The 21,574-nt window shown below is 32.1% G+C and overlaps 2 protein-coding genes and 1 long non-coding RNA gene across 5 annotated transcripts; all 3 read left to right on the forward strand.

Moving 5' to 3' along the window:
• Window positions 1–3,698: 3,698 nt before the first annotated feature.
• LOC117692977 (ninjurin-2-like) lies at window positions 3,699–9,944 on the forward strand. Of its 2 annotated transcripts, none has more exons than XM_034482712.2 (3): window positions 3,699–3,828; window positions 3,997–4,144; window positions 9,151–9,944. In XM_034482712.2, exons 2-3 carry the CDS (start codon window positions 4,046–4,048, stop codon window positions 9,502–9,504), a joined length of 453 nt encoding a protein of 150 aa, XP_034338603.2. In that variant the 5' UTR covers window positions 3,699–3,828; window positions 3,997–4,045; the 3' UTR covers window positions 9,505–9,944. The 2 variants fall into 2 exon arrangements, with proteins under 2 accessions (XP_034338603.2, XP_065935190.1); XM_066079118.1 differs by lacking the exons at window positions 3,699–3,828; window positions 3,997–4,144 and adding exons at window positions 7,445–7,601; window positions 7,817–7,966.
• A 751-nt stretch (window positions 9,945–10,695) lies between these two features.
• LOC117692978 (uncharacterized) lies at window positions 10,696–16,649 on the forward strand. Its single transcript, XR_010711992.1, has 3 exons — window positions 10,696–10,832; window positions 15,562–15,650; window positions 16,218–16,649. It is a non-coding gene; the product is annotated as an uncharacterized lncRNA (long non-coding RNA).
• Window positions 16,650–19,525: 2,876 nt separating this feature from the next.
• LOC105325179 (ninjurin-2-like) lies at window positions 19,526–21,354 on the forward strand. 2 transcript variants are annotated; one of them, XM_011424632.4, is made up of 3 exons: window positions 19,526–19,538; window positions 19,823–19,934; window positions 20,996–21,354. In XM_011424632.4, exons 2-3 carry the CDS (start codon window positions 19,842–19,844, stop codon window positions 21,347–21,349), a joined length of 447 nt encoding a protein of 148 aa, XP_011422934.2. In that variant the 5' UTR covers window positions 19,526–19,538; window positions 19,823–19,841; the 3' UTR covers window positions 21,350–21,354. The 2 variants fall into 2 exon arrangements, with proteins under 2 accessions (XP_011422934.2, XP_011422927.2); XM_011424625.4 differs by having other exon boundaries at window positions 19,527–19,538; window positions 19,793–19,934.
• Window positions 21,355–21,574: the final 220 nt, after the last annotated feature.

The following is a 21,574-nucleotide window of genomic DNA, read 5'->3' on the forward strand; positions in this document are numbered from 1 at the left end:
GTGTTTATTAATGGAATTTTGCTATCTTTTGTTATACTCAATCTGTGAACACATTTAAGTAAAAAAATACACTAAAGTCTGGAGGATTTTTTCCTGTCATTTTCAATGGTCAATATACTGTAAACGTCTTATATTTAGCGTGTGCGATATTTGGCGGAAAATATTTTTTCTACAGGTTAGCATGGGTTTAAATTGGCGTTTTTCTGAATGTTCCAACTAATACATATGAATGGCATTTAGCAATATACTTGACTTAGCGGAAGCAGCTTTCGCTAAAAACGCTTAAAAGAATACAATTTATGAATAGTACCTGTTTGGGATGGTAAAAGTTGAAATTGACACCCCGAGAAAACCATTGTCAACCGACGCGAAGCGGAGGTTGACAACTGTTTTCGAGGGGTGTCAGATAACAATACTGGTGAGACAAGATTAGACACATCTCCTTGCACGTAGCTTGGATATCTTTATACTGTGCACCTGTCAAGTGTATGGTATAGTATGGTATGGTATGGTATAGTATAGTTTATTACCTCAAAACCGCATGGTTTATAGGCATTTGTATAAATACATTATCATTGTGAACAATTTTTTTTTTTTGCAGTACACAAACACATCTTCCATTATGAGATATTACCACAAATGTACAATGTAATAATTACATAAAAAATAGAAAAGAAAAATGTACATATATGTATTTCATAATACAATGTACTTAAATTATCACTTTAGGACGATAATATACATATTAACTATATCATTTTTATACCCTGTGGCTTTCTTAAGAAAAAAAAACAGTTTGTTTAATTGTTTCTTATTTCTCGAACTCTGCAACTGAACAAGCTTGAAGCAAGAAGGCTTTTACCAGTAATAATTTTTTATATTAATACACCGTAAATGACTGTAGTTTTGACATTCTAGAATGAAGTGATATTCATCTTCAATCCTGTTAAGAGTACGAAATCTACAAAAGCGACGCGAGCGTACAGTTTGATTATACCGACCTTGTTTTATTGCTAGTCTATATGCAGACAATCTATATTTTGTCAAATAGTGAACAATATTTTCTGATATACATTTTTTAAGATAACACTGGAGACCAAAAGGGTCGTACAAATATTTATATACGTAACATTTAGAGGAACATGCAAAGAAAGCGTCTCTTAATTTCTGGATAAAGACATCAAATAGTTTTGCTTAATATCTAAAAACAGTTTCTTTGATTTGGAACAATTTGTGCATACCAAACATTGCTAAAACCAGCAGAGCACAATAAATCTTTTACCATAAAAACCAAGAATTTTCACATTGGGTGAAATGCATATCCTCATATATGTTTTTAATATAAAATTTTGTGTATTTAAAATATTTTCACCCAATATTTCAGTATTTTTAACTTTTTAAAAATAATTCAGGGCAAACGACCCAGTTCCGCCAAGTGTAATCATCTTTAAAATGCCCATCTATTTCAAAGGAGGACTGTGCTTGATAAATTAGGAAATTTTTGCAAAGATATGTGTTATCTATATTCAAAATAGAAATCTTAAATGAAGCGTCTTTTGAGATTAATTCAAAAACGAAAGTATGGAAGAAAACAATAAGGAAACCATGTCGATTGGTCGGAAGTGCGTTGATGGAATATTGACGTGTCTAGATAAAGATTGTTAAAAACATAACGTAAATAGGCTCGTTTCACACTTGAACACTATGTGTTAATATTGGCTGTTAATATAGTTTGGTTAACATTTCCTGACTAAATAAAAATATAATGCAGGGTTTCTCGAATTAAAAACAGGCGAATTTCAAAGGACAACTCTAATTTGTTGCTGTTTAGTATGAAAGGCAAAGAAAACAGCATCAACACCCATTATAAACAAATAAATTATCGTTTATGACTACAATAGTCTAGACGCCTCACCTATCCGGAGGACTGGATTTGGAAACAAAAGCGTCCGGATAACTGAGGCTCCACTGTATATTGCATCTGACAAATAACGAAATGTGAAATACAAATTATCTTTGAACTGAACTCTATCAGATACATGTAAACTATTTCCTAGTTTGAGCGTGCAAGTTAAATATTCCTATTAGTGTCTATCATAGCAATGCAAAAACATTTATACTAGATGATACTAGTATTTAATGAAACAGTGCAGTTTTATACTATCTTTAAAGGGATGATAGATTCTCCCGAAAAATAAAACAAAAATTGAAGAAAATGGGAAAGGAGGACAAAAATATATATATTGTAACAAACATGTACTATAACTTCCAAAATTTAAATTATTTTAAGTAAGTTGGTGGGGTGTTAAGGTAAGAATTAATGCTATTAAAAGAGAATTGCTCAGCGAGAGCAGTATAGGTTGTGGGAAAATATTGTAATCCTTTTTTGTGATCTAAACATTTACACATGCTTTCACAGGTTGAGTAAAATGGACATGATTTGAGAAAATGAGTTAAGAAACTCAAAACAATGCGATCTTGAAACAGAATTTAAGTATATTTATGATTTGCGTACTTAATAGGAAATATATATAAATGAAAAGTGTTATAAATACGTATATGATATTTATTTTTGTACATGTAATATACTCAGTATACGAATTCATTTCTACCATTTCCCCTCAATCTGGGAATCTGGTCTCTGGTGGTCTAGTAATATTTTTTTTAGCTTTTTAAAGATAACACTTACCCCTATCGACCATGCAGCTTTTTAAATGTTTACTCCTTATATGTTGGTACCGTGATAAAACTATATTCAGTGGTTTCCCCTCATGTCACTACATATTGTTTTGAATAATCTGATATAAATAGTACATTTTTATTCATTTATATTTTCAATATTACCGGTGTCATATGATATTTTAATACCACGAAATATTGAACGAACCCGGGTTCAATATATTATGCGATATTGTGAACCTGGGTTCAATATATCGCTGCGAAATATTGACCCCCCCCCCCCCCCCCTAAACTATTGAATCCCGGGTTCAATATATTATGGCGGCGATATGTTGAATGCCCTCTAATTTTCATTGCTGTTGGAGAGAGGGTTCAAAATGTTATGGTTGAAAAATATGGAACCACCTTGATGATTTTCATCGCTATTGGATAAGGGGTTCAAAATATTATGGCTGGAATATATTTGACCCCCCCCCCTCCCATTTCAAATTTTATTGGAAAGGGGGTTCAAAATATTATGGCTGCAATATATTGAGCCCCCCTCCTTTTTCAAATTTCCATTGGAAAGAGGATTCAAAATATTATGGCTGCGATATATTGAACCCCGTTCAAACTTCGTTTGCGTCACTAATGAACTGTATTGAACTATACGTTACCAATTTGATTCGTACTGTACTGTACTATAAAGAAAAAAACAAAACAAACTCGAAAACTAAATGAATGATAAAGGAGATCAAGACTTATACGAACATGTATATATGTTGAACCACCGTACGCGTCCGGAAAGGATAGGACCATAATCTGCTACTTATATATTTAAAATAAAACAGAGAGAAAAATAATTATAACAGTACATGTGTAGAAACATTTTTTTTTGTTATGACTTTCATACATACATGTATTTATACCTACTATATATACAATGTACAGTAAGTGATGAAATCTAAACGTGCATGCGTTTCTCAGCTGATTTCTGGTACGACTATATCAAGCTGATTTGTACGAGGAAGAAAATGTTTAATCCTTACATCTTTGGCGTTTATTTTAAGTTAGACAAGGATCCGTTTCCTTGTTTAAAAAAAAGTTCCTATGAAAACGGATCGAATAATTCTTATATCTTTTAAAAGACTGCGTTTACTGCAACACAAGGTAATACATATTGTTATTCTCTCTCTCTCTCTCTCTCTCTCTCTCTCTCTCTCTCTCTCTCTCTGAGACACACATTCCCGCTGTTATGCCAAATTTGATTTAATTTCGAATAAAACATGAAAATAAAATTCTGTTCATGATTATCTCATTTCTTTCATTTTAAATAAGAAAAAGAGATCTCAATATTTTTGGTGAAGTCCACCTGGAGAGCTTTCCCATGGCCTCCGACAAGACCGAGCTAGTTCAGGATGACATTCCGGTGCCAGTGGCAATGGAAGCTGAACCAAATACCGTGCAGACACCCACCGACAAAGAGGTGAAAAGAATTTAATTTCGTGTATTCCAAAATATATTTTTTTCCTTTTACAAATCTGACTTTATTGGTATTTGTGATAATCCATTTCAACCTAATTCTTCACGGATGTTTGGTTTCTTTGCTGCATTTTTAGCTCTATACTGGTACTCTACCAGTTAAATGAGAGTTCGGGTTTATAACACGCGACAATCCAAGATTTTTTAATTCAGTCGTCTTTTTCGAATAAAGAAAAGTAAGTTTGCTTGAAAACTTTCTTGAATATGTTTTATACATGAGCTTAAACGATCATTGTTTACCAGTGGGGAGAGTGACGTAATAAGTTAAAAATAGAATACTACCTCTTTGTGATACGTTATTATATCCCTTCTTTGATTTGACATATAAAATCAATACATTTAACATGTATAAACAAAAGGAATTCACGAATTTCCGAGAGATTCGTAGCGCAATTGAACGCCTGATTGCACAATTATGTATTGAATAGTATACGATTTGGTGTATTACCGTATGATAATATACACGAATTATTTTATGAGTTTTGTTTATAATGTATCATGACCCCGAATACTTTAGTCTGACCTCACATGGGGCATAATTCAAACTACATTTAGCAGAGTATAAAATCAACATGAACACGGATTTTTACTATGTTATTATCACGAAGCCGTTAACTGGTACAGTAAATCGTAAAAACTCCGCAAATTCGGGGCGTGCTTAAGGTAGTCCTATACTCGGCACTAAATGGGCTCAATCGTTAAAAGCTTAGCTTTAAATGATAAATATACATTCTAGCAATACATATACAAAAGAAAATATGTATGTTTACATGCTAGTTTGTTTGTTATCACCTCTCAGACGGGTGTATCCCCTTGCGAAAATTATTGAAAATTATGAAATTTGCCAGACGTCCGTTTTTCCTAATAATAATTACAAATTTTGGGAAAATTAGAACTGAACATACAAAATAGAGTATAAATATTTATTTAAGCCATATTTCATCAATAATTTTGCGCAAATTTTTGTAAGTATAAAGTACGCTTTATGGACCTGATGTATCAAAATAGAATACAAAAAATGCAATGCTAGTATCGCGTTTGGTAATTTTTTTTACTATTTTATGGACTCAAACTCAAATTCCTGGTGTTTATTCTATAGATTGACATCTTAGAAAAAAGATTTGGTAAAATAAATTATATGTTGACGGATTACTTTTCACGCTATAAGCTCTAAACCAAGTAGACCCTGACGAAAAAATCCGTAAAAATCACATTTGGCTACAGTTTTCTGCCTAGATCTGTCCACAGGGGCTTGGTATTCTTAATTATTTGTTCCCGAAGAATTTTTTTTATTAAGATTGGTAATCTTAGATGTATTTCTGTGTATTGCATTAATAAAATACACTGAAATTCCCCGTTTCAGTCATGTTAAAAAAGTGTATTCAATGTACATTAAAAAAAGTAAAGGGACGACACTCGCCATCTTGGATTTATAGGGGGTCCTCGTTTCAAGCTATGTTTTAAACAAGTTATTCCGTTTCTCCAACGGTTTCTGGCGAGATCTAGGTTGTAAAATGTTAAAATTACTTATTCCTATCGTCTGACTACATCTGTACGCTGCATAATAAACACATCGTTCCGAAATGTACTAGATACTCGCCAAACTTATCGAAAGCAACGGAAGTTGATGCAAACTCTCCATGTAATCACTAAGATCCGAAAGCATTGGATAAACCAAGAGGAATATCTTTTCGCGGAATTTTTGCTCTCTCTCGATTTATCATACAATTTCGGAACATCTCAGTGATTATATAGAGAATTTACGTCACTCAAAAGTAAACTTCCGTTGCTTTCGATCAGTTTGGCAAGTATAAAAGAAGATATAAGCATACCCGAGATCCTGGTTAATAAGAAACTTCGTTTTTCATTTTACTTTAACAGAATTGAGTTTCTCAACATTAATCATTTCTATCTCTCATAGAATACATATATTCACTGGTTTTAAGCCGATATGCGTACCATTTGGTACGCATATCATAAGATGGCGACGACCTATGCAGGTTCGTAAGTTTACACAACTCTTTTTATTTATTCAGATCGTATTTCAGCGGGTAAAACATCAGTGTTTGAAGGGCTAGCGAGTCTTCACATGTAGCAACCTATAAAATAATCCAAAACTGCATATTAATTGATATTTTCTTCGTTAATGAAAATCCCGATGATATGCGTACCTACAAAAACAGATATACGTACCATAAAACAAATAAGAATTTCTAGATATGCGTACCATCGGTAAGATATACGTACCACTAATATACAAATTGATTTGGTTTTTTTTTTCAAGGGAATTGTATCGTAAAATAAAAAATTAAAACATCTTGTTAAATGAAAACTATAAATGAAAAAAAAAATATCTAAAAAAGAAATACAGGTGATTTAGATTGTCTGATATATAATCATCAGATTACCAAAATCTCACTTTAAGTCCAAATTCAACATTCAAGTCCGAATGATACAGATATTTAGAGTCCTTCAATTTCTTTATCAAAAAAAATATTCAAAGTATGAAAAATGATTTTGTTTATAAATACAGTCAAACTTCGTTATCTCGAACAGGGACTGTTTATAACTTCGAGATATCCGATTATTCGAGATTTTGTGGGTACGATACTTCAAAAAATGAGTGGTTGTTAATTACAAATCACTTCGACATATCCATTGTATTCGAGATATCGGTGTTCAATATATTAAAGTTTAACTGTATAAAATTACGAACGAATGAAACAAAAGACAAATAAAAGAATATTTTCAAAAATTTACCATTTGATGTTGAATTCTGTTTAAATGATAAAGCATGAAACAATTAATACTCAGCGTATCTATCATTTTAAAACAATTGACGTTAAATAGGATAATTTCTTGACAACTATTTAAATATTATCTACTTACATGGGATTCATCCATTATTGTTTCTGAATTCTCTGAAAAAAAGTATTGCCAGAATCGAAGTTCAGTATTAAGCGTATATCAAAACCAATTGAACTGACCGACCGAAAACAAGAGATCAATTAGTATGATATATTGAAAATATGAATGTTTATTTCCCGCTACTATAAAGTAATGATGTCCAAGTTCTCAACATACTGACGCTTGGGGATAATGATAATAAAACAATATAATACAAATGCATTCAACGTCTCAAAACCGCACAGTTCAATGAAAATAAGAAAACACAAAATATAATAGGAAAGTAGCTGGTACCCATATCATCAAAATATGGTACGTATGGTACGACTATATCAAGCTGTTTTGTACGAGGAAGAAAATGTTTAATCCTTACATCTTTTGTAATTATTTTTAGTTAGACAAGAATCCGTTTCCTTGTTTTAAAAAAAAAGACCCTTTGAAAATGGATTGAATAATTCTTATATTTTAAAAGACTGCGTTTACTGCAACACAAGGTAATACATATTGTTATTTACTATTTTTGGAAAGTCTCTCTCTCTCTCTCTCTCTCTCTCTCTCTCTTTTTTTTTCTCTCTCTCTCTCTCTCTGAGACACACATTCCCGATGTTATGTTATTGGGAGCAATGCCAAATTTGATTTAATTTTGAATAAAACATGAAAATAAAATTCTGTTTATGATTATCTCATTTCTTTCATTTTTAAAAATAAGAAAAAGAGATCTCAATATTTTTGGTGTGAAGTCCACCTGTAGAGCTTTCCCATGGCCTCCGACAAGACCGAGCTAGTTAAGGATGAGATTCTGGTGCCAGTGCCGGCGGAAGATGAACCAAATAACGTGCAGACACCCGCCGAAAAAGAGGTGAAAAGAATTTCGTTTCGTGTTTTCCAAAATATTTTTTTTCCTTTTACAAATCTGACTTTATAAGTACACATAATATTGGTATTTGTGATAATCCATTTCAACCTAATTACTCACGGGTGTTTGGTTCCTTTGCTGCATATTTAGCTCTATAGAGTTAGAGGTTTTGGTGTTGGTCATTGAGGTTCCATAGCGGACTCTTTCAAACAACTTACTAGTGCTATATAGTGTATGCAGCATTTTTTGTGGTGTAAGATTGAGGGTGTAATATTTTCGGGTGTTGGAAAATATATAATCAGAGCGAGGATCAAGGCATACTCGCAATTTGCCAGAACCGGGTTTTTCAGTAATGGCAAGAGAGTTGACCCATTTAGTCGGCTTCTGTGTGTGTGTGTGGGGGGGGGGGGGTGGGGGGGGGTGCGCTAACATAAAGCCATTGCCAACCATTGCAAACCAGGGGCAACGTTTCGGTGTGTTCCTATTTCGCCTTAACTGTGAAATACAGGTGAAAAAGGGACAAAAATAGTAAGGCGAAATGGGAATTTCTTAATAAAGATACTGTAAAAACAGAACTTCTAGATTGGTGAGATTTTTTGATAATGATAAGTTAATTACTTAGAATCGGAAAAATGAGGAGAAATAAATCTTTAATATATAAAAACGAATAGTGTAAAATGTAGATGATAGAATATTTAATTCATTAATGATTAAATTTTCAGTCATTCCATATAAGAAATCACATGAAACATTGATTAATTCAAGAATACATTGATTAAATGTTGGAGATTCTTAGTCATTTTGCATTGGAATAATTATAGTTATATATATAAATTGAATTTATTTAATTCATTAATACAGCAATCTAAATGAGGTAAATTATAAATATTATAGCTTTTTGTAGTTTGGTGAGGATAATCCAAATTGTCCATTGTTGATCAGCTTGCTTATATTATCAAAAGGTTTTATATCAATAAGTCCCAATTCTAACACATCATGACACATACAACTACTTGTATTTAAAAATATTTGTTTTTACATCTTTATATCAGCTTTTTCTTCACTATATTTTCACAAACTTACTCATAGTAACAATTTCAGATAAATGGTAAAACTGTATTTTAATGCAAACGATTTTTCTGTACCTAATTAGATTTTTCGTTAAATGATTGACAATTGCATTGTAGGATACCACTGTGGAAGTACGAAGAAAATCGACAGGCATTTATTCCCAGGGACTGATCAACATTTCCTTGCTGTCTGCTAACGCCACTCAGTTACGTAGTGCCCAGTCTGATGACAAGTACAAGTACCAGACGACAGTTATCGCTCTGATTGCAACCTCCATCTTTATCCAACTTCTCATCCTGTTGTGTTTGGTCGCTCTCAGCATCATGCCGCGAAGAAAACTGGACCATAATGAACCGTACTTTGTTTTTAAGTGGATACTCAAGAAGAGAGTTAAATCCATCACTTTATTGCTGGTATCAGTGCTGACAGCGGTCAATATTTTCATTTCGACCTATCATCAAGCGGGTTAGATTGTTTGCAAGATGGTGGCATGTACACGCCCAGTAGCAAAACTATTGTCATTTTGACATTTTTTCCGTATCTGAAATAGTAACTGCAATATGGCTTATTATGGCAAAATTTAGCATATCACAACTTTGAAGAATCTTATATAGGATGCATGAAAAAATTACTTCTACCTGTGATGAAAAGCTACGTCGGCATCTTCGATAGCCAAGTTCCTACTGAGGAGCGGCACGGATAAGAAACCCTTGGTTTGCGAGGTGCTATGTCGGCGGAAAAGATACTTTCCTACTCAACTATTCGAAAATGGTGTTTCCGAAAAGATGTCATTAACATAGACTTGTCTTTGTTATTCTATTGTTTCTTTTATAAAAATTATACTTTAAAATGATTACGTCTATTTTTCTTAAATATTAGAATTACGATATATAAAATATCAGATAACCTGCTACTTTTAGCTTATTAGTTTACCCATTTTAAATGATGAATCAAATTAGTTTATCGTATTTTCTACCCATAATAACTTTTCAAATTTTGTATCTCCATTTTCAATGTGAAGAATGCTGAATTAACATTAGCTAATGTTTTATTAAAATATAAATGTCAGAAGTTGAAAATAAACAAGTTTAATTTTAGTTTACTTGGGTAATATATTCATTTGGTAAAATGATTGCTTTTAAATCATATCATACACGTATTATCTTCAAAGTTTATTGTACACAGGGTTTAATAATACCATCCTATTCAGTAAAGTTTAAAAACCGAATTTGATCGATATTCACGCAGATCAAATCTCATAATATGATTATCAGTTCCTTTTAGATTATCTTCCTTATTTTGTAAGGAAAAAAATACAGCAACATTATGAAACGTTCTATTTTTTTATGGATGCGGTTTCTACATTAAAAAAAATAACGCATTTTTCTTGTACTGATAGTACCATCAAGTTGTGTTTGTGTGAGTGTTTTCATAAAATCTCTTGATTGAAAGTGAAACTTTGATTGTTCATTCGATGAGTACATGACAGTAATGACAGGTGGGAATAAAATCTAACAACAATAAACTGACCATCGCAAGCGACAGATTAATCTCACAGTTCCCAGTAATTAGATAGATGCCATTTAAGACAATTAAACAATTTAAAGAGATCAAACAAACATCAAAGTTATTTAAATAAACAATAAGGGGGTAATTAAATTATTTTCGCAGTTGAAGGTAAAATTTACTAATTGTCACTCAAAACTCGGTAAAAAGTGACAAGATTATATAAGACCTACAGAGGACAATTGTAGTTCCGAGCATAATTCTCTGTGTACGAACCACCACCTGGAACCACGTAAGTACATGTTTGCCTTTGTACACGATCTAATATTGAATCAAATTTATATACTGTGTATTTTTTTTTGGGGGGGGGGGGTAATGTTTATTACCAAGAACCATGCGATTATTAATGTAAATTGATGTGTAAATTTGTGCGTTATCAATATAGAAGATACGTTATATACATACTCTGGACAATAATTTTTAGTTGTTAGAGGGAATTATTAGTTGTTAAAGGGAAAAATACAAATATTGATTATGTATTTACAAAATATACTATATATATGTTTTTATGTTAAGATTTAAAGTAATTATCTACAAATGTCACAGAATAAAAAAGAACCCTAGATAGTTGCTTCGTAGCTGTAAAATTGGTTGGGATATAAATGTTCCCTATATTCTTTACGTAATACCCGAAAAAAGCGTGGAGGGGGGGGGTGTTCGTGAAATTTTTTAAATATATGTATGTGATTATACGAAAAATGTAGGTCCCCTCCCCCATCGTGCCCGTGGGTACGTTTCTGTTTATCATGTGTTCGTTAATATTTTTAAAGTTTTGGATGCAATCATTGTAATATCGATTATCTACTATGTCATATTTTAAAAGATTCTTTTGATTTCCTTACATCAGATTTTTCCTGAGGAAAATGAAAAATCTCTCATGTATATATTAATTCGTTTTGCTTAAATGAGTTGGTTCGATTGGCTTGGGTATTTTTGTTTTGAAATAATATAAACTTCTCGGATAAGTCGGATTCCGAGAAAACAGTCTTCTATTTTAACTCAATAGACAATTTAAGTTGTATGAAAAGTCAGAAATTTTCTCATTTATATATCAATGCATTTTATTTAAATGAACATAACGGTATCAGTTGGTTCGATTGGCTGGGGTTTTTATGTTTTGAAATAAACTTCAGAATCTCAGATTCCGAAAAAACAATCTTCCATTTTAACTCAACAGACAAGACTTCTTTCAATGACAACAATTAATGCAGTGCATTGTCATTAGAATTATTTTTTAAGTCAGACAAGTTACTAGCAACCCGGAAAAAAACCAATTTTATTTTAAAAAGTCAATTTTATGAAATAAGATCATGACATTGTACCTCCATATCACTTACATATAGCGTTTTAAATACTACATGTAGTATGTTTATTGTTTTTGGGTTTCACACATAGTAGGAAACTACGGTCAATATGTACAAACCTCTCCTATTTTGGAGAAAGCGATGCTGATTCCTGTCTGTGACTTGAATGGAGAGTCAGACGATGCATTTTTTACCTTTAGCGTTGTTGCCGGTGTAACGAAGAATATTGACCCGGGTTGAAAAATGACCCCGGGGGGTCAATTTTCAACGTTGAAAATTGAGACCAAAATCGTGAAATTTATACCCGGGGTCATTTTTCAACGGTATCAGAAAGATTTTTCTAAACTCTGATGACCTCGACCCGTTGAAAATTGATCCTGTTGAGAATTCACCCAAACCTCAGAGTTTTGATCTGAACTGGGGCTTACTCTACACGGTTTAAATGTACAGTAATGTTTCATTTTTAAAATGTACATACTGTCCGATACATATGCGGACGTGGCTAATTTCGTTTAGGCTGATATGTCCAATTAAACATTAAGTTTTTAGATTGAAAATATGATATCTATTTATTATTACAATACTATATGTATAAAAGCTAAGAAGATGACTGTTTGCTTCGGAATGGAGCAGGCGAGTAGGACTAGAATACTTTTTGACATAGATGACATGGTTTTCATTCCCTCATGTGACAAAAATTTAAAGTTTAAACTTGTCACAATCTCTGATAAATATATCTAACAAACATATTGCCCGTTATCGTCACTTTTAAGGCAATTCAACAGAGCTCTATTCGAAAGGCACCTGACGTTGTATATTTTTCTAATAATTGAAAATATATAACCTCTATACTGCTTTATTGGGTAAAGGGTATATATATTTATATCAAGACAAAAGGATATAATGTCAGATACCTATGCTTAATTTGAAGAAGTCAGAATATTTCACTGACAAAATAAATGATTAGTTGTCATATTTTTATCCTTTTTCATATATACTAGGTTTTTTTTATACGTATATATATTGCATATACATAGTTTTTAAAGTTTTTACGACTTCAAAATAATTTTTCATAAACTTGTCTGATTAACTTTATTGAAGCACCATCCAATTTTCTGCATATACAGTCATAGTTCTTAAAAATGCAATTTATTTCTATTATTTTGAGTTTTCAATTCTATTATTTACCTGTAAATTAGAAACACAGGCAACTGACGTGATATATTTTCTCAAAATTAAAAACATATACCCTCTACAGCAAAAATGTTATCAATTTAAAAAAAAGTAGGTTTGCATCTAAATATACAGTCGGAGGATTGTTGATCTAATTATATTAATGGTATATACATAAAAAGGTATGCGAAAAGTATACAACTGATAGATATGTTGTTTGGAGCAGCTGTATCAAGGAAAAATCCGAATTGCTTAAACATGTACAAATTGAAGTAACCAGGACAGTTACAGAGATCAGAGTTAATTCTTCTAAAATAATTTTATATAGTGAACTTAATTTGGAAACCTTGAAATCTCGAAGGGATAACCATAAACTAATTATATTCTACAAGAATATAAATGGTTTAGCACCACAAGATATGTTAGATTGAATTCAATCATATTTTCTTACTAAACATGCATATAATCATAGATCGAATTAGCTTTTTTACTATCTACCACTGTATACTTATTACAATAGCTTTGCTCCGTCTACATGTAAATTATGGAATAATCTTCATGCACAAAGGAAAATTTCATCAACTCTATCTTTCTTTTAAGTCAAAACTTAAAAAACAAAATATACATACAGCTTACAAACCTTTCAGTTAAGACAATAGGAAATATTATTTTACGTCAATTACAGAATAAAGCTAGTAAAGCTTACTTATTTAAGGATTTTTTTTATCTGATGTGAGTCGATGTTTATACTGTGGGTCTGAATCTGAAGGAAATGTGATTTCCCCCCTGGATATCCAAGATACACTCAACAAAGAGACGAACTTTTTAAACAACTTTTTGAAATTAGTGTACCATTTTATATGAACTATATACTTTATGGTAGTTTTGATTTTTCATATAGATAAAATTGTACATTTCTTTCCCATGTTTATACTTATATAAGATCTCCAAAGCGTTTTTGATTCTCTTAAGGTACACTGTTTAAACCTATTTAAGTATTATACCTGTATATTTACTTGATATACAGTTCCCTTTTATTTACTGTTCTTTTCAAATGGGCTGGATCATGAAAATCTCATTCTTATGTTTGTATCTCTGCAGGTATAAATGAAGGTGATATGTTTGTTAATATAGGTGTGAGTGAACATGTCTACCAACAATATGTCATACAATCATATATGATAAATATTCAGATAATTATTTAATATTCAAGTATACCTCATGTCTTATATACACATATTATACACATTTAACACGTTTAAATTAAATTAATAATGTAGGTGGCTGTGATAGGAAGGTCAATCATCTACTCCAACGCTGCTGTATGATCTTCTACTACTTATTCCTATTCAAAAAATGCAATTTACCAATTTATTGACAAAAACAATTACTGTTAATAAATTTATGATAAATTTTTGTGATCAAAGCAATTTAGAAACTTTAAAGCAGAATTCTATTGTCATCCTGTACAAAAATTAGGTTGCTAACTTGCTACAGATTCCATGAAGCAGAATTGTTAATGCCTAGAAAAATTAGCGATTTGATGATATTTAGTTACATCAAAAGTTATTCTAACGGAACAAATAAAAAACACCAAAAATCGGTTTTCAAGATATAGTTACTGCAGCATTGTTCATGAAAGAGTACAATCATGTTAGCATATCATCATTTTGTAAACTGTTATTGGCTGGATGGGTGTGAATGCAAAATTCAGATAATCACAGTTTTAACAAACTGAGTGGGTGCAAACACAAAAATCTCAATATGACACACTGTAATTTTTTTTATTTACACCCACTCAGAAAATTTACAATAAACAATATCAAAGTTTCAATTTACTGGGTGAACATAAAACCAAAATTAAATAATATGTCATTGACGTATTGTAATTTTTTAAAATTATTTATGTTTGTACACTTCTCCAGCAAATTAAAAAAAAAGCGTTTTACTGAATTGAATATTTTAACGTGTAACCATGTATACTAATATTATTAAAAAACATATGTTTCTTTAAAAATATATAGATATCACACACACCAATTATACGCGAAAAGTTTAATATGAATAAAAAAGTTATTACATGTACATATTTAAAGGGATACTATGTAAATTCAAAAAATAATTATTTAAGTATCATTTTAACCCCCCCCCCCCCCCGTTGAAAAATGTAAACATGTAAATCTAAAGAATAAATATATAAAAACTGATAATTTTGAATTAAATAAACTCAAGTTATAATATTGATTCGTTAATTTGTGCTTCTTTGCTGTTGAATTTTGAACCGGTTTCATGATCAAAATTCCACGATGCGGGTCAATTTTCAACGGATTAGGGTCTTTATTCAACACCTTTGGTCTCAATATTCAACGTGGAAAAATGACCCCCGGGTCAATTTTCAACCCGGGTCAAAATTCTTCGTTACACCGGGACCAGAAAATGTTTAATACAACGAACAACCTTTTCATGTAATTACATGCTTTGTAGTGAAAATGGCAATGGCATCCAGCAGTGATGTAAAAATAGCAATAGCCGAGACGGAAGAAAACAATGCGAACAAAAAAGACTGCAAAGTAGTGAGTATAATTGATTATTAGACAAGAACGTGTTTATTCGAATAGACAATGTAAGTTTCAAATCGTCAGAAAAAACTATACAATATGGGCCTTATATGGCCCCCCAAAAATGAACATCATCAATTACATGTAATTGTAATTCTTTGCTTCCTTTGAACGGATATGCAGTGTACATGTGAATTTTTTCTTCATAATTTTCATTTTGAAATGATATCTAAAAGTTATTACATTGTATAATAACCTTTTTCCCACCATTTTCGCATTTTAAGCTTGAATCGGTTATTTTCCAAGCAGTTTTTCTTTCAGAAAAAATTGACCCATTTTTAAAGCAAACAAGTAATGTAAAGATTCATTCTTGAAATCATGCATATGAATCGATGCTTCATATAGAAAATTGTCATATTGTAAATTTTGAATTTACTGGTGGGTTGTAAATACATGATTTGCAACAAGACAAAGTTTTCATTTTGTTTTTTTTTTGTATTAAATTCAAATTTTACAACACGACAAATGACGGTGTTTAGAAAAACCCATAGAAAATAAAGTCCTTTATATATCATTCATTAGGAACTTCCGGAGAAAGGTGAACAAAATGCTAGTGAATTCGCCGATGCCAGCAAAACGTCAAAGGGAATTTACTCTCAGGGCTTGATCAACATCTCCTTGCTGTCTGCTAACGCCACTCAATTACGTAGTGCCCAGTCCAACACGACTTACCAGTACCGAACCACGGTCATCAGTCTTATCGTAGTCTCCATCGTTCTCCAAGTTGTCATTCTTGTGCTGTTGACAGCTTTAACCATGGCACCTCGAAAAGGAAACAATAAAGACACCATTTGCTTCGTCTGGAGGTGGTTGGAGAAAAAACGACTAAAGTCCATGCTATTGTTCTTGGTATCTGTACTGACAGCTGTGAATGTTTTTATTTCTGCGTACCATAATGAATGAAATCAGAAACATGCTGTGTGTGTGTGTGTGTGTGTGTGTGTGTGTGTGTGTGTGTGTGTGTGTGTGAGAGAGAGAGAGAGAGATTTATTTATTTATTTATTTATTTTGTCATCATGTTAATGACGTTTTTATAACGCGTCACAAACCATTTTCCTGTGCTAGCAAACAAATCACAGAGCAGGGAGATGTATGGCAGAAGATGCAGAGAGTTTACAACGATGGCAAGTACCAATAATGAAAAATAAATACATCAATTCCTTTAATTTCCAACGAATTAGAGATTATTTAGATCCCCAGAAGAATAAGTGGTGAATCATAATAGATTATAGATTGTATGATACCGGTATGTACATGTGACATTTTTCTTTTAAATTTCAGACTCCTTCCAAAGAAAACAAGCTAGCTTGGCCGGCGGTTTCTGAGATTACTAGGACCCAGAAACACAACTTTTTAATACATTTTGCTGGAAAATAAAAAAAACCCCATCTTCCTCGATTTCAAAACGAATTTTATTTTTGCGCTTTATGCTGTTAAATTCAACGCATTGCTTACTGGGAATTCTCAAAAATTGTCCATTTTCATCGTTATAATCTTTTGGTTTTAATTTAAACATGCCAATTGTCATTATGCAATTCACATTTGGTGGCATATTTTATTTTTGAGGTGCCATCTTTTTGCTGGTTTTGTATATATTGTATATAATTTTGAACAAAATATTGTTTTTCTGTATTTTAAGGGGATCAGCATATTGAAAAGTTATTTAACATTTTGTGTGAACAGCTTTGGGTCTGATCCCCTACTATGTTGTTTATATTTTTCTTTACTTTCGTCATTTTTAATAAATGACATATTTCATCATGCACAAGTGTTGAGTTCATTTATCAGACAGCAAAAACCGAGCTGCGGTGGGGTTGTGCAGCATGAGAAAACATAAATATTTTTCGGTCACCTGAGTCACTCGTGTATTAACTTATGTAAATTTATCAATATTATTAATAAGAGAGTCAACTCTCCAGGTTGATGTGTACTGTATACACTCTTGCTTTTTGTATAATAGTGTATGAATTGTATATTTTCTCTATGTTTTATACAATATGAGAATAAATAAAATGAAATGAATAATCATTTCCATTAATACAAGACATAACACCAACAGGAATTAAGCAATTTTTAAACATTGACCTTGAACTTGTCGAAATGACCTTGGGTCTAGGTCATGTCACACCCTCAGATCATAAGCAATCTTTGTGTGAAGTAAGAACTTACAATGTTTCTCCACAAGAAAGGTATAATTATTATTAATTAAATTTTTAATCTAACTTGAGTCATTTTGCTTTAATACATAGATGTGAAAGACCAACAAGTTTCGAGAATATCAATTCCAAACAGTACTTACATAATAAAACAAGAACTTAATGATGAGCATATGACAATTTATGTTCTTAAAGAGCAGCTTCAAAATAGAAACAACAGCATTTCGATGAATTTTTAAAGCTGGAGCAAACTTGGGAGGCACATTTTAAAAGAACATTATATTTAATGTAAGGTCAATGACAGCAATACTTAGTAAACTCCGATTTTCATTTAATACTTCTACACAAACACATAGAAAAGTAAACTTTGGAACCAGATGGTAAAAAAAAAATTGATCTTCCCAATCACACTATTTAATATTTTAATATTCTCCCTGGAAAAAAAATTATGGATCCGCGCATGAAAAGGATACCTTTTCTCCAGTTTCGTTTCATACATGGTACGATTTCTCCAATCTCGGGCCTTTTCGGCAGAGCTCGGAATTACCGGAAAGGCCCGAGAAGTTGCGATTGACGATTTCTCTTGATACCTCTTTGCACGCCATCTAGCGTTTATTCAGTGCATGACTGTTGGTTTTGCATCGGTGATCGTTTCTATTGCATCGGTGTCTGTTGATTTGCAAAAGAGGCTGTTGTTTAACTTTTTTTTAAGCTGGTCCGTTTCGTATATAAGTATGTTTGTAAAAATAAGTTGTTCGTTTTGCATAAACGTCTTTTTTACCCCTTCCACCGCCCATACAGCTGTATTATTGACATTTTTAGGTTATATTTTCATTTTGTATAATTATGCAAAATTATGCTCGCGCCCCAACACTGCGTCATTTGCGTCACTAATGAACTGTATTGAACTATAAGTTACAAATTTGATTCGTACTGTACTATACGCAAAAAAAAGAAAACAAAACAAAAAACAAAAAACAACACCCCCCCCCCCCCCCCAAAAAAAAAACCCCACCCCCTCCTTAAAAAGAACCAAAATAAACCCTGAGTGAATGGTAAAGGTGAGCAAAGAGACATCTACAAATACGGTGAAATACGATACTAAGTTTAAGAGGATCTACTGCAAGAGTGGATCTCTGTAAGTGTTGATATTATAGTATGTAACTTGAAAGTCGAGATCCAAATTTGGGTTACTCATTAGAAATGTTTTCAAATTCCATTACAAAATTGTCACGAGCTTAATTTTAGCATATCAAAAAAGAATATATATGTTGAATCATCGAAAAAGATAGGCCCTTAATCTACAACTTATATATTTGATATAAACAGAGAAAAAAGCTATGATATATCATAAGTAGAAACATTTATTAGTTGACTTCCATACATATTTATACTTACTATATATACACTGTACGGTAAGTGTTGATTTACTATATATACACTGTACGGTAAGTGTTGATTTAAAAGGAATATAAAATATCTTTGAATAAATCTTCATGTGCATGCGTTTCCCGACTGATTTCTGGTACGACTATATCAAGCTGATTCGTACGGAAGAAAATGTTTTATCCCTAAATCTTTTGCATTTTGTAAAAGTCACACAAGGGCCCGTTTCCTTGTTAAAAAAAACTTTTAAAAAACCCCGAATAAAATAATTTTTATATATTTTAAAAGACTGCAACACAAGGTAATGCATATTGTTATTTACAACTATTTTTGGATGGTCAAAATCTCTCTCTCTCTCTCTCTCTCTCTCTCTCTCTCTCTCTCTCTCTCTCTCTCTCTCTTTCTCTCTCTGAGAGACACACATTCTCGGTCTTATATTATAATTGGGAGCATCAGGCATCATGCCAAATTTGATTTAATTTTAAATACTAGTAAAACCTGAAAATAAATTTCCGATTATGATTATATCATTTTTTTTAAAATTTTTTCTATAAGAAAAAGAGATCGTTATATTTTTTGGTGAAGTCCCCCGTAGACCTCCCTTATGTCGTCTGACAAATCCGAGCTAGTTCTGAATGAGATGCCAGTGGCGGTGGAAGATGAACCAAATGCCAAACGGACACCCACTGAAAAAGAGGTAAAAAAGAATTTAGTCTCGTGTTTTCCTAAATCAACATCTTTTTCCCTTTATAAACCTGACTTTACATGTACACATACATTTGGCAATTGTGATAATCCATTTCAACCTAATTCCTTACGTGTGAAGTCTCTTTGTTGCATTGCACAGCTTTATATTTACATCTACATATATTACATTACATGTAATATATGTACTTATAGTATATCCTCGATATTTTTAGAAAAGAAATCTTTATTGAGGGGCTGACTTTATTAAATAGCGAGCACGTACAGAAAAAAGAGTATTGTCTTAATTATTTCTTCAAATGATCAAATCATTATGGATTGTCAAAGGTTGTATTACAAATGGAAAATTATAGCATGGAGTGCATTAAAAAAAATGATAAAAAAACCCAAAAATAGTGGATATTGAATGAGAGTTGTTGGTTTGGCAATAAGAAAACCTGTATAAAAGATTTTTAAGAAGTGACCCGAAACGGCGACGAAATTTTCATTAAAACGTAGAGTTGTGCCCAATTGAGCGCTAGAATTGAAAACAAGATGAATGCAAACCACAGCTATGGTCGTGGGACCCACCACGAGTGCTAAAAACTTCTCTTGTTTGCGAAATAATAAACATGTCTATATGTAATGTTTCAAACGCCACCCGAGCGAATAGAACTTGTAATAGCCTATACCAAATATCAACCTTTGTTTGAAGATTAAATGGTATTTAGATTTAATTACTATATCCAATACTCAACTAAATTTGCAAAATTGATTACCGGTATGATTTTTGTTCTATTTATGATATTACATATACATACATGTACATACGTTGACAGATTTAAATAAGGGTATAATGGTTGAATCAACAAACAGTTGATCAATCTTCAAACTGATTGATTTTTTTCTTCCAGAATTTTTGCTCACACGATCGATCTTCTCAAAAAGCTTTTCTATATAAATACGTGGAAAAAAATCTGACTTGGGGGGAGGGGTAACCATAAAGCCATTGCCAACCAAGGGACAGATCTCTCGTTAAATGATGTAGTATAGTAATTGTGAATTCCTTTGTAGGATACCATTGTAGAAGTGAAAAAAAATTTGACAGGCGTTTATTCCCAGGGACTGGTCAACATCTCCTTGCTGTCTGCTAACGCCACTCAGTTACGTAGTGCCCAGTCTGATGACAAGTACGAGTACCAGACGACAGTTATCGCTCTGATTGCAACCTCCATCTTTATCCAACTTCTCATCCTGGTGTGTTTGGTCGCTCTCAGCATCATGCCGCGAAGAAAACTGGACCATAATGAACCGTATTTTGTTTTTAAGTGGATACTCAAGAAGAGAATTAAATCCGTCATTTTATTTCTGGTATCAGTGCTGACAGCGGTCAATATTTTCATTTCGACTTATCACAGCATGGTTTAGATTGTTTGCAAAATGGTGGCATGTAGCCTTGAACACGCCCAGTAGCAAAACTATTGTCCTTTTTTATATATTTTGTTTCTAGAATAAGAACTGCAATATGGTTAATTGCAAGATTTAACTAGTGGGTATTGTTTTTTTAACAAAAAAACCCACATGTCTCCCCTTCTCCCCAAGGATTGTAATATGGGGCAAATTTAACAATTGAAAAAGAATGATGTCAGCTAT

The sequence above is a fragment of the Magallana gigas genome, chromosome 3 (genome assembly GCF_963853765.1).
Source record: "Magallana gigas chromosome 3, xbMagGiga1.1, whole genome shotgun sequence".
In the NCBI taxonomy this organism is placed as follows: Eukaryota; Metazoa; Mollusca; class Bivalvia; order Ostreida; family Ostreidae; genus Magallana; species Magallana gigas.